The sequence below is a fragment of the Tiliqua scincoides genome, chromosome 2, assembly GCF_035046505.1.
Source record: "Tiliqua scincoides isolate rTilSci1 chromosome 2, rTilSci1.hap2, whole genome shotgun sequence".
In the NCBI taxonomy this organism is placed as follows: domain Eukaryota; kingdom Metazoa; phylum Chordata; class Lepidosauria; order Squamata; family Scincidae; genus Tiliqua; species Tiliqua scincoides.
The window spans coordinates 175,133,878-175,148,247 of NC_089822.1; the positions used below are offsets into that span (position 1 = coordinate 175,133,878).

General features: G+C 43.0%; 1 protein-coding gene across 2 annotated transcripts in view; it reads left to right on the forward strand.

Moving 5' to 3' along the window:
• Window positions 1–14,370, forward strand: part of DOCK2 (dedicator of cytokinesis 2) — a 337,258-nt gene that overhangs the window by 67,075 nt on the left and 255,813 nt on the right. For both annotated transcript variants that reach the window (XM_066613322.1, XM_066613323.1), the window contains exons 23-25: window positions 3,126–3,234; window positions 7,748–7,818; window positions 8,317–8,423. In XM_066613322.1, the coding sequence (XP_066469419.1) occupies window positions 3,126–3,234; window positions 7,748–7,818; window positions 8,317–8,423 (287 nt within the window). The remainder of the gene's footprint in view (window positions 1–3,125; window positions 3,235–7,747; window positions 7,819–8,316; window positions 8,424–14,370) is intronic.

Consider the following 14,370-nt stretch of genomic DNA (forward strand, 5'->3'; position numbering starts at 1 on the left):
ACAGCCAATAATCCAGTGGGGGCGGGGTGATGGTACATCACCATACCCACCACCTGGGGTGTTGCCCCGCCCACTGCATGGGGTGACACACAGGCCTCCTGCACCGGGTGACGCGAATCCTAGTGATGCCACTGCATGGGAGTAAATCCTGTGGAGCTCATTGGAATTACTTCTAGATAGACATAAGATTGAATCATGAATGTTTCTCAGTCCAAAACCACTGCAGTGGGTTGAAGTTGTTTAAAATAAATGTATTAAAAGGGGATAAAATAATATACCAAGTAAATATAAAAGGTATAAAGATCCAACCCCACTCTACCACCCTCCACTAACATCTCTAAAAATAGCTGTTTTGTGTGTGTGTGTGTGTGTGTGTGTGTGTGTGTGTGTGCAGGGCCACTGAACGAAATTTTATCGGGGTACAAAGTTTCTTTTGGGCCCATTAACATAGATGGAGATAGTGAAATAGAGTGGAGGGTAGCAATGGGGGCTAAACATGCAGGGGGAAACTGGCAACAGCAGGAATAGTCTTTGGAGCTCAGGTCTACCAGTCTTCCCAATGCAGAACTCAGGTCTACCTGCCCATGCAGTGTTGGCAGTGAGATACTGTAATCTGGAAAAATAAACACACTCCCAAGTCTCCCAAAAATCTTTCAAATATAGATCACTGTAGGAGATTAGTATCATTGTATTTAGGCTCACACTAGAATGGAAAGTGTCCTGTGTACACCAAAACTGACTTCTGTAGCAGCTGTAGTCCCGCAGCTATGTTGCTGAGCTCCTCTATGCTCCTTCATGGGAAGTGAATCCATAAGCCAAAGAGTGACTGTAGAAGGTCAGTTTCCTCCCAGGTGTTAAGGAATGTATGCATTCCTGGGCTGGTGTGTATGGATTATGGCAGTAGTCACCACCATATGCCCATAGTAATTCCCCCAGCATACCCCCTTTACCCCCCTCTCCTAGGCCCTGTGTGTGTGTGTGTGTGTGTGAGAGAGAGAGAGAGAGAGAGAATTTGGATTAGGAAGGCGATGGGGAGGGGAAACATTTAACAGTGCCCTCGTTCAATGTTGCAACCCTGATCTAAATCATGCTTCACATATATTTGGCAGCATTTATCATTTTAAACAACCAAAGTCAGGTGTGGGCCCAAGTTAAGGAAAATATGAGAAAATAAATGAGAAGGATCTCTCTTGCAACTCTTGGTGCAAACCATTCAGTCCACCCCATGAAGTTCCTTTGAAAATGAAATGATTATTAACACTGAGACACTAATCATCTTTGGTGAAAGCTGACATATGGATCAATGCTTTTCAGTGTTGTTCTCAAAATACTATATCAAAGCATAGCCAATGTGTTTATCAAATTTGAGTGTGATACAAACTTGGAAAGAATTGCACCTGGACTGAGGGTAAAACATCTCAACATTATTCTAGTGAGTTATTCAAGTTAGCAAGCATGATAAATGGTCCCAAAGTCTAACTGTACAAAGAAAAGATTAAGGAATATTTAGTTTGATGAAAACAGTATTAATAGGAGACATATTAACAATGTTGTGATGTTACAAAAGGTACAATGTATATCCAATAAAGGTGGGACAAAAAAAACAGCGTTTTAAATTATAAGGAGTTGGATTTTGGTTAGATATTTGGAAGCCTGTCCTAAATAATAGAAAAATTTAACTCACTGAGAGAAACAGCTTACAGAGCTTGTGAAACCTCATTCACTGGAGGTTTCCAAGAAAAGGTTGTGCTGGCATCATCTATTGGGGCTGGTATAAGTACATACTGTAATCTTAGTCCATGTTGACCCACTCAGGGCAAACATCCTTTATCCTGGGGAAAGGATAAAATGTTCCCTTACCTGTAGGAGACATTTGAGGCCCCAAACTCCTCTGTAGGATACAGCATGTGCCCTGCTGGTATGGCTGCATCACTGCATGGGGAGTTAAACAGGACTGAGTTGTTAGTGAAATAACCAGCTGGCAAATACAGTTGAGCTTAAAAGAACAACTACCCCCTAACATGCCTTAGTTCATTGGTTCCTATCTTTACCTTGCCTTTGGCCTTTGCACCCCTCTGATTTTCAGTGAGGCCGGTGGAACTGGCCATGCACGGATTCCCTTTTAGAACCGACATCAGAACCCAGACACACATGCTTAGGGTTGACTTTTAATAACCTATGTTCAATGAAATCATAGGTTTATCCAACTGGATAGTTTACACCTGTGCATCACAACCACTCCTCTGGACCAGTCCTCCTGGGCTTTGATGCCTAATCAGCTGGTGCATACCAATCCCAGCAGGGAACCTGACTCTTCCCAAACTCCTTGTCTGCTTGGCCATGTGATCTTTCTCTAATGATTGTGATTTCAAAGTGTCTCAGGGAAGCCTCTTTCCTCTTTAACCTTACGCTGAGGCTTTCCATAAGGGAAAAATATGGCTATAAGGAAGAAACAAGGGACCTCCATCACTACATGCTTCCAAGAACAACATTGGATTTAGGTGGCCCATTGTGTCTCTTAAAATTGAATTGTTTTGAGAAGGTGTTTCTTAAATGCTTTTAACAGAAGAAAAACTAGTGAACTTGTTTGGTACACTAGCATCAGCAGTGTATTTTTGGGGGACATGCCTGAGTACTAAGAACAGCACATACAAATCTGGTGGCCCTTGGGCCCAATCCTTACTGGCCACTGCACTGTCGGAACTCTAGTTCTGGTGGCACAACATACTTTGCGGTATCCTAAAATGCAGTGTGTTGTCACATGCAACTGGGCTGCCAGTAGAAATGGCGAGTTGCAATGGCTGCATAGGAGACTTCAGCATAAGTCGGTTAGTGTAGATAGGGGTAGGCAGAATGGGACAGTGATGAGGAAGAAAAGTTTGGGGGCCACAGCTCTGCCAATATCCTATCCCCCTTTGTAGTCATAGCCACTTCCCTGGGCTGGCTCAGGTCAGAGTAGACCTTTTGGGGAAGCAGAGGCCTGTGGGACTGACCTCCAGAGGATAAAGCGGGTACTCCATTGGCATGGCTGTGTTGTTCGTGGTAGGGGCATTTAGTTAGGATTGGGCTGTTTACTTTGTTGTGCCAGAGTTGCTCTTTCTAATGCAAAAATAATTTCTATTCAGGCTGTATGAAGGCAAAGAACTGACAGAATTTGAAGAAGCCATGAGGAGGCTTTTTGAATCTATCAACAACCTGATGAAAAGTCAACATAAGACAACAATTTTGTTACAGGTTTGTCTATTTTATCTACTTTGCCTTGACTGGCTGCATGCAAGGACAAATGTGGAGAGTCTGCCTTTTGTTGCCTCCATAAACTGGAAGGAATCTCAAGGACTCTTTTTTTTTTTTGAAAGTGGGATTCCTCAAGGGACTTCAGAAACATATATGCTAGTGATATTTCAACAACCTGAAAGATCTTCAGGGGTCAACTAATCAGAGCAATTGCTCAGAAATATAAAGCATCTTATTTGGGGTCTGCAGAGGCCTTCAAGTAAAGCAGCAGGAGCATGGGAGCTGATTTTCAATATGCTTTTTCCTCAAGTCTCCCATTGTGTTTTAAGGGCTAAAAACCACATGGGATGGAGCTGATTTGTGTGGTGCTTTCCAATGAAAGTAGCACCCATGCAATCAGCCTCACGGAGGATTATCATGCTGCTGTGGTGTCCCCCTGAGGTGCAAGGAAGGGGCACCACTCTCAGTTTCCTGGCAATGGCATCATGGTTGAGGGCTGATGGGTGCTGGCAGAGCCAAGGAACTGTAGCAGGCATCTGTAGAGGCAGGGGGCATGAATGAGAAAGGCTGACCAATTTAAGGATGGAAGAGAAGGGGAGGCAAGGGGAAGGAAGAGACAAGGGGAGAGGCAAGGGGAAGCCAATGGAGAAAGTGGAAATTAGTGAGATTGAGGGAGGTGTGAACAGGACAAAGAGAGTAAGATAAGAAAGTGGGAAGAAGGAACAGACAAGGGAGCCAACAAGCTGCAAGTGGAGGGAGGGAGAAGAGTCAGGGGACAGAGAGAGAGAGAGCTTCTCAGGAAGGGTGCAAGGGGGAGCAAAGGATCACCAGAAAGTGCTGTACAGAGCTAGACTTGAAAGGGAAACTGCACAGCTACAGAAGCTGGCTACAGCTGGTCCCTGGGAAGGAACTATAGGGCCATGGCAAACTGCCTGCCACCAGGAACCCCCCACATATTTTCCAGCTTTCACAACCCTGTGAGAGCTTGACCACATGGAATCCTTTAACAGGGAACAGCAGGTCTCTGAACTAAGCCAGATAAGGTTGCAAAACTTGCTCTGAAGTGGTATGAAGATGAATTGTGGGGGGCTGGGGCAGTCAACAGCAAAAGAAAAGCAGTGTCCAAAGAAATATTCTGAACACCTCCTTATCCAGGTTGGAGAAAGGGAATTTTTGGGAGCACTGCCACAAGAGGCAGCAGTGCTCCATGTCTGTGGCTGGTTCTTGTCCTGCCTGCCAGATGAAGTAAGGCAGTGGTGGGGCAGGAAGTTGAGCAGAGAGACAGAAGGAGAGATGGATCAGGTGGCAATGGTGCATATCAGATTCGGTGGCAATGGCACATGTCGGATCATATCCCCTCTTTTTTGAGCCCCCCTCCCTTTCTTCTTCTTGGACTTGCACCAGCTACAGAGTTGGCACAGGTTCGAGGAGGCCCATTATGGAACAGAAAGCTTACAGGGGTAAGGGGAAATATTTCCCTTTTCCTCTCTGAAGCCTCCTGATCCACCCCCCCCCCCCCACACACACACAGGATACAACAGGCTCGTTTTTAATGCACAGGTGGGGGAAGGATAGGATTGCTCCGACTCTGCAGATAAATCCCTACTGAGCAGCATTTTGGTCACAGTGATCTGCATTGGCCCTCAGTGTAGCACCACCATGTTCTTCTTCAACATTTATGATGTGGAACTACTCCTCTTGAAGTCACCATGGTAGTGTAATATTTCAGTGTGCGCCAGTTTATTCAGTTCCCTCAAAAAGGTGGTTTACTTTTTCAATTCAGCGATTTCCTAAGCAATTTGGTTGGTGTAGAAATCTTCTTAGGAATATATATTTATAACTTTTCCTCCCAAGTAACTTTGTTCAGGGTTGTAGACTAAGGCATTTTCTAAATGGGATTAAGTTGCAGTCCTAAACATGTTTACCAGGGAGCAAGCCCAAAAGAGCTCAGTGGGACTTGTTTCAGGGTAATGTGCTTAGTATAACACTATTGATCTTGCTTGCTTTGCTTTGAGGTATAAATGATTGTCCCATCTTTTCTGTATTTATTTTTTACTGGATTGTGTGTGTGTGTGTGTGTGTGTGTGTGTGTGTGTGTAGAGCGTGGCAAATATATTAACACAGTATAGGTTATCAGAGATAAATTTTGCATTTGTAGCAATCTTTCATGAAAATATATTCATGTCTGTTTTGATGCTGTGTTTGTCACCGTCTGTAAAGCCTCAAAATTAGTGTAGTTCCCCCCCCCCCCATTACTGGGTTTGGATAGTCAGATCTCAAAGAAGAGCAGCTATTAGAGCAAATATGATCAATTAAACTTGGAATTCTTGAATATATCATAACATCCATGCTACAGTTTTACAGGCTACAATATGGGATGAAATCTAGGAAATGTGAGAAAAAAAATGGATGCAGCATCTTACATTCCATAGTTCTTTGCTGTTAGAATACTTCTTTGGACCCAATCCTATCCAATTTTTCAGTGCCAGTAGAGCCGTGCCAATGGGGCATGCACTGCATCCTTTTGGTGGGGAGGCAGTCACGGAGACAACTTCAAGGCAGGGAACGTTTGTTCCCTTACCTCAGGGCTGCATTGCAGTTGCACCAGTGCTGGAAAGTTGAATAGGACTGGGCCCTTTATCACATAACTTTCAAATGTTTTATATTAAACCCGAAATTATTCTTTTTGATCATAGTGAAAGCCCACCACATAAGCATTTTTTGAATACTATATTTAATTACACATTTCCGCTCTACCTTTCTTTAAAGTGTTCATGGCGTCTTAAAAATAATGCTATAAAAGCACAATACAAGCAGCACCACAGGTTAAAAACAAATTCAGAAGAGAGCCTATTCTTTAAAACTGGTCATGGATGGGGTGAGGGAAAGGATTGTTGAAAATGAAGCATCTTGAGGTGGTGCCAAAAATTGCCCACTCTTGCGCTAATGGGGTAGAAGAATTACTTTGTGGTGAGATTGCTCAGCAAGGCAGATCTGTTTGACTCAAGCACATGATATCATTTTGGCTTTGTCGTTTCACACAAGCAAGAATAGCTCACATGGAACTGTTCATAAAGGTGTAACTATCTAGAAGACAGAACTGTCCAAAACGTATCCAAATATAATACATGATGACCAGCAAATTAATATTTCAAGAACATAGTGGGAGAACCTGAAGCCGAAAGGAAGGGAAATGCCAATTGTAGTCAGACTTCTGCAGCAGGGAGAAGATAAGGTGCAAAATACGTTGGAAACTGTAGACACTAAAATGGAAATATCACAGGAACGTGCACATGAGCTGAATATAAATGAGATCAATTGACTACCTTGATTGTGGAACTAAATTCAGTTTAGGATGTGGAGAGAAAATAAAGGAGTAATCTGAGCTGCATCACTGAGATTGCAGTGGGTAGACACTTCTCCTTCCCGGTTCCTTGAAAATTCTTTCTGGATGGCAGACTCTTGATGCAGTGGTGCTAAGGACACCTTCTTATTATCAAACAGTTCAGACAAATGTACTATTGATAATTGACTATACTTACTAACAAGCAAGCAAAAGACTGCTTAAAAAAAGAAGAAATAATTAACCAGAAGAATCCATTGAAACCAGGAGGGAAGCATTCCAACAATCCCAATCCTAACCAGCCCAGTACCAGCAGAATGAGCACGTGCATTGTCGCAAATGTGCCAGACAGCATGTTGTGGCAACATGGAGACTCATGGTATTCTATCCTATCCTATGGTACCCTACCCCCCCCCCCGCCACTGGGCCTGAACTGCCAAGATGAGGCTGCTCAGACTTTAACCAGTGATGTTGCTATAGCGGTTTCTGGGTTATGCCCTGGAGCAAGGGGACAAAAGTTCCCTTACCTCAGGGAAACTTTCAGCACCCTCTGTTCTGGACACACTGGAGGCCATTTTGGTGCCACTGCTTTGCAGCGTGGGAATCTCAGTAGTATTGTGCCACAAAACTGCAATCCTATGCATGCATATTAGGGGGGAAGTCCTATTGAAACACCTGGAACTAACATCCGAGTAAGGATGGTGCTGCAAAGCTCTCCAATTAATCTTCTGCCATTGTAGACTAAAATTGAAAGTCATAGGTGCCAATTAGCTGAGTGTACATTCTGTCTCCGTCTCAGAGCCCAGACATTTAAATACAGTAATGGCTGTAATTTCATTTTGTTTCATTATTTTAAATGGTCTTCCATGAGAAATCTAATTTGTGGGGGAGGAAGCACAGCTAGGGATTCATCCATCATAGTTCATGGCCAGTTTTATTGTGAACTGGCTCCTATGGATCATCTGTGTTTTGATTTTTCAGGCCAGGAAGGTTACAGGCCTATGAACATTACTTGGCAATAAATTCCATTGAATTTATTTAGTGGGGCCAAATGCGGAATAAGCAAGTACAGGACTGGGATATAAAAGGCAAAAATTGCATGCGTCTTAGTCTACAGTTGTCTGTGAAACTTTCACATAAACAGTGGTCAAGAATTTATTGTTTCTCTAGGTGGCTGCCTTGAAGTATATTCCATCTGTTCTCCAAGATGTAGAAACAGTGTTTGATGTCAAGTTACTCAGGTGAGCTGACACTCAAGATTCAATAATATGTAGGTGGCTAGATTCCAGAATTTTTTGGCAAGAATATATCATCATTGGTTCATTTATGTATATTCACAGTTTTTATATCCAAATGCATTGCTAGTGCAAAGCTTATTATGGGTGCTATAAACCTATCTGATTTCCAGCAGAAACCATAACTAATACTGTTTGCTTAAAAAAAAACATGGGCTGCTCATGCCCAAATATAGAGCTTTGAACTGTTTCTATACAGAATATGTAAAAATAATGACATTTTCTATCAGTCAATTTACCTGTTGTGAACAACAGACACTATATTGTCGTCATCCCCCTTTTTGACCTCTCATTCTTAGAAAATTGTTGATTCCTGCAACGTGGTCACACTTGCAATTTTAACAGTTTGTAAGATCATCATGGTTTTAATAGTTCCTTTGTAAAAAATAAAGTCCAAAACATCTATGGTAATCTGATTTATTAAATTATTTCATTTATTTGCAGCCAACTCTTGTATGAATTTTATACTTGCATTCCACCAGTAAAGCTACAGAAGCAAAAAGTGCAATCCATGAATGAAATAGTTCGCAGCAACCTCTTTAAGAAACAAGGTAAATTCATTCTGACTTTGGAATTTGCTCTTAGGGACGTGGTATCATAAATGTCTGCTTAGAACTCTGACAAAATCTGTGATGTTAATAAAGAAAAATGAAGTTCATTCAGATGTCAGATGGGAAATCTAAAAAGAGAATGTGTGGCTTCTTCTCCCCTATCAGTTGTGCAACATACTGTTCTTTCTCTCACAACAATTTCTCACTTGATAGAGAACTGGCTGCCTCTTACAGGTGCTACTTCAATGCATAGGGGCCAGTTCAGATGTTACTGTTATCATTCAGCCAGCTCACAGCACAAGTTGTGGCCCCTCCCTTGCTTGCCCCACTGTTCTCAGAAGGTGTTCCTAATTGCACAGGGGGCAGGGCAGCAGTTTTGATAAGGTAGGCCAGAATTATTTACCTCCATGATGCGAATGGGGAAGAGAGATTGGGAGAATGGTAGCTTGCTTAACCCATTTCTGCCCAGTCCTCAGGTATTCATATTTGATCCCTGTTGTGTATATGCAGTGTTGTGCAGAAATGAATTAAAGTCATCCTGTGATTCATGACTTAGAATTGAGCTATGAAGATTTCATAATTCACACTCTTACCCGCTATAGCAGTGGTTCCCAAACATTTTAGAGGCCCTAGAGGATGCTGCCAGATTTATAAATGCCACGGGATGTGGCTATCTATAATGGTAATTGGGCAGGAGTGCTCCCCCCCCAAGAAGCAGCTTGTTTAACCCTTGATGCATATAGCCTAATCTGCCTTGTCAGTTTTGCAAACTACCATAAATTGGTTCATGACCCACTGATGGGTCTCAGACCCACAGTTTCAGAAACGCTGCACAATGGAACTAGAGCTCTCTATTCATTAGCTTTACCAGGAGGAGGTAATCTATTTCTACAATAGCAATTCCACTACATTACTATTAACAACAATAATTTTACCTACGTTCACAGCATTTTTGTTCCTTTGCTTCATCCTTGACAATTGTAGGCTTTGGCTCAGCAAAAGCAAGAGTTGAGCAAAGAGATCCTGATGTAGATGTTACACGTCTGTATCAAGACTTTCAGGCAGCCATATGCACAAATACTAAACAAACTCATTACACAATGCTTTAAAACAGGGGTGTCCAAACTTTTTGGCAGGAGGGCCACATCATCTCTCTGACACTGTGTTGGGGGCTGGGGAAATAAAGAATTAATTTACATTTCAAATTTGAATAAATTTGCATAAATGAATGTATTAGAGATGGAACTTATTTGAATGAATGAAGGTCTCACTATAGCTCAAGGCCTATAAAAGACCTTACACAAAGCAAGGCTGGTCTTTCCTTCGCTGCCACTGCTGCATCACAGACGTGAAACAGCAAACAGTGGAGGGAGCCCTTGTCCCACAGCTCACGCAAGAGGTTGAACAGTTGCCCTCATGTTGCGTCAGGCCAGCATGGGCTCCAGCAAGACTCCAGGGGCTCATTGGAGACTGAGGGCTCCCTGTGGGCCGGATTGGGAGTCCTTGAGGGCCGCAAGTGGCCCCCGGACTGGGGTTTGGGCACCCCTGCTTTAAAGTATGCTCTACTGTTTAAAAATAGCAGGCTTATAGATTCTCTAATTATTGTTTTATACTGCCTCTGCTTGAAAGTGTTTCAGAAAATGCCAGTGACAGGCTATGACTCAGAGTGATGATCAGATGCTTTGCAATTTGCATGTGGTGATGAGAACTTTTGCATGTCAAATGCTTCTTGCTTGAGATATATGCAAAGATGCCAAAGAGAACGTGCCCGGTAGGCATTTGATCACCAACAGTTTCTTCTGCCACATTTACTTTATCCTGTAAAAGGGTGCCAAAGATAGTAATGAAGATTAGAGGATGGACTGGTATGATTCAGAAGGAACATCACCTAGTAATTCATGCTGTTTAAGAATATCCCTGGTGGTTTACCCTGTCAAATGGCCTCCAGCTTCTGCCTGTGCTACTTATTTATTTATCACAATCGAGTTGCAAAAAAATTCATTTTTCACAACTTCTATGAATTCGAGTCACGTGTTTCAAAAACTTGGGCACTCACTTGGGACTCGGGCGTTTTACCCTAAAAATGGATAGACTCAAATAGATTTGAGTCAAGACTCACTTTGTGTGTGCTTGCAACTTTCTTTCTTTCTTTCTTTCTTTCTTTCTTTCTTTCTTTCTTTCTTTCTTTCTTTCTTTCTTTCTTTCTTTCTTTCTTTCTTTCTTTCTTTCTTTCTTTCTTTCTTTCTTTCTTTCTTTCTTTCTTTCTTAAAAATGACTTTAAAATGCCTCTGGATGAGTCGCAACAGCCGCTATTATGACTTGTGGTCAACTTGAGACAAGGGGGCAGAGACTCAGGACAAGGGGGCAGAGACTCAGAGTGGAGGACTTGAGTCCTGGCGCTGTGTCTCTGACACATCCCTGCTTATTTTATGAACATCCTGAAATATTTTTCTGTCAAGATAAAATGCAGAACAAGGAACATCTGTATACAATATTCTAGCAAGCAACGAAGAATCCTGTGGAGCTTCCAAGACTAGGGGTGCAATCCTACCCTGCGCTGGAACAAGCAAGCCACGAGAGGGGCAAGCGCAGGATAGGGGCCCAAAATAGCTAAGCCGGAGGCAAGGGGAAACTTTTCCCCTTACCTCCTGGTAAAACACGCTGACCCTTAGGGGTCTCCTCGAACCTGTGCCACCTCCTGAGGTGGCACAAATCCGAGGAGAGGAGAGCGGCTTGAATCCACTCCAATCTCCCTACCTCCTGCTTCCCACCCACCCTCCCCCTGCCCAGGAAGCCTCCCTCCCATCTCCCACCTGCCACCCCAGAGCTTTGCATTGGCCCAGCTGGGCCGATGCAAGACTCACAGAGTAGGTTGCCACAGTGGCTGGATTCAGCCTCCATGTGCTGGCGTACCTTTGTGAGCCAAAGCAGTTTACTCCCGAGCAGGCGCAAAAAAGGGACTGGATTGCATCCTAACTCATTTCTTATAAGCTTTTGTGAGCCAAAGGCTGTTTTGAGTATTTGAGATAGTGGCATCTGGCCCTCAAAAGCTTATACCATAATAAATTTGTTAGGCTCTAATGTGCTAAGAGATACTCTGTTTATGTTGCAACGGGTCTTACTTATCTACTTGACTGAAATTATTGAATAACTATAATTGTTTTAGAAAGTGGGAAGCAGCAGAACAATTGTTTGAATAGCTCTCTGCAAAATGGTCTTATCATGGAAAAAAAATGGGAAAACCCACTTTAGGTTTACCTTACTTTCTTCTGAGTAGTTATACATAAGACTGTATGGTAAGTTTAGTTAGCCATGTTTAACTTTACTATCCTATTTATGTCTTCTCAGAAGTCCCACTGAGTTCAATGAAATTTACTTCCAGATAAGTGCATATAGTAGTGGTTTTCAGACTAGGGCATTGAGATGCCCCAGCCTGAGAGCCCTGGGTAGTTTTCCCTTAAGGGGAGGGGCAAGGGGAAGGCAGAGACGCGATGCTGAGCATCGCGCCTCTGATCTGGGCGCAGGGGTGCACTGCCACTCAGCCTTCCGGGGGTTGGGGGAGCCCGGCGCCAGCCTCAGCAGGGCTCTACATGCAGTGCAGCGCCCTCCAGAAGATGACTGTGACCACTTCCGGTTTTGCGATCGTGATCCTCATGGACCATTTATTAGTAGGAGGAATAGTAATAAGTTTTTGTTAATTTTAAAGTAAAAAAAAAAAATCTCTGAAGTCTTTTCCTACATTCTTTGTTATCAAAAGGACAATGTAGGATTCAACAGAAGAAATATCATGAAATCCTTTAGGGCAGGAAGTCCCTTGTCTAATAGCAATAAAGGAATGTCATTCAAAGTGTTTTGATATACAAGAAGTTATTTGCAAAACAGTCAGGTCCTTTCTTCACTGTTGGTAAGAAAGGCAATCCATTTTTAATTGTGCCCAGAGGCCTGCGCAATGGGCTCAAGAGCTTTTACAAAATTTAATGAGAGTCAATAAATGAACAAACTCCTTTCATGTTGGAAGACTACTTTTCTCTTCTGTCACAAATCCAAGTCATCAGTAGCTTAAAACAATATGCAATTCTTGCCTTGTTAACTTAGATAATTTAAATGGCTTCACAAAAATGTTACACAAAAATGACACTGCAGTAAGAAATTTTGATTTTGTTTGCTTTTGATTAAATTGAGGATAGATGCCTTTTGTTTTCCTCTTGTCTGGTGCTCATAGCTAAAATCAACATAGGGTGCAATCCTATCTTGTGCTGGAACAGGCAAACAAAGAAGCTTGCGCTGTATCCAGTGCAGGATAGGTGCCCAAAGTGGCTCAGCCAGAAGTAAGGGGAAACTCTTCCCTTTACCTCCGGGTAAGCCACTGCAACCCCTATGGGTCTCCTTGGAGTTGCGCCACTTCATGCGGTGGCACAAGTCAGAGGAGAGTGGAGCGGCTTGAGGCCTCTCCGCGCTGCTCAGGAAATGGAGTTGGGATCCGGCATAACTGCCAGGTTCCAGCCCTGCCTCCTGCTCCTCGCCCGCCCACCCCCAAGGCCGCCCACCGCCCTCTCCCCCCCACCTGGAATGTTTTCCTCCTGCCTCCTCCCCACCCATACCAGAGTCTTGTGTGCCCGAGCTTGGCTGATGCAAGGCTCGGTGTCTCCATCAGTGTGGAGGCTTAAGTCAGCCTCATATCATAAGGAGGTGAAAATGTGCCTTACCCGTTTGCAACCCTCCTGGGCTGGCGCAAGTCACCCGCCCAAGGGCACCACAGAATTGCTTCCATAGTTGCATAAAGTATGGATGAATGCAATGAACTTTAGAATGGAGATTTAAAAAGAAAGTGTTGGATGGTTTCTTTTAAATTAGGATAGTGATGTTTCATGCTCTGGAACTGCAGTATAAAAAATTGAAATCCATTTACTTAGATTTTTGAAATCAGTCACTTCCATTAAGGATAACGAGTCAAACCCCAAATTCTGCAGGGAAACTTTTCTTATTTTAATGGACAGTTCATTCCAAATGACTGTGCAACTTCTGGAGAGATTTATCAAGTGAAGGGCTTGACACAGAAAACTTTGGGGTTTTCCCATATGCCAAATATTTCATGAAGCTAATCCTTTCTGCATCGTAAAATTACAGCTGCTGAGCTGGACAGAGGTATCAAGGATTGTCAGCTGTAGCAAGAGAGCAGGAGGTTCTTAATTTGGAAGTTACTAATTCTGTACAGAGCATATTACAGTATGTGCCACTTAGAGGATTACTAATACTGTTAGGTTTAATGAAGATACACAAAACTTAATGAAGAACTAATAACATGCATGATATTGCTGCTGAAACAACAAAATTTTTCAGTGAAGAAATAGATAGTGGTACAAGTGGGAAATAACTGAGGACTTGAGAGAAATGAACCAGTAGTAGAAAAGAGCAGAAAAGGGCATGCTATTTTGTGACAGAATAACTAGAGAATGGCTGGGTGTGCTTTTTCAGGCATGCGGAAACATGCTCACATGGGCCAAATCTGTTTGTGTGCTGGGACCCTGTACAGTGCAGCTCAGTGGTTTGGCAGGAAAGGAAGTGAGCATGAGGTTCTTAATTTGGAAGTTGCTAAGCGAGAGTGGAAGTGCAACGAACTGTATTGCAGGGATAACTTTACACATGCAAGGAAAACTAATAATAACACACACACACACACACACACACACACACACACACACACACACACACACAGAGAGAGAAGGAGGAGAAAAATAATAGTGGCCCTAAGAATGTTGCCAAATTGACTTCACAGAAGGCTAGAAGGGCTTTTGTGCATCAAGGACAAGTCCAAGGACCACGGTTACCAGTCCTTCCTCTGTTGACTCATGTGTGCTGCATTACAGGAGTCACAGGTCTAGAATGGAGAGATGAAGCACCCCTCCCTCCATTAAAGAGCAGGAAATGAAAAGCTGAAATGGCTTTG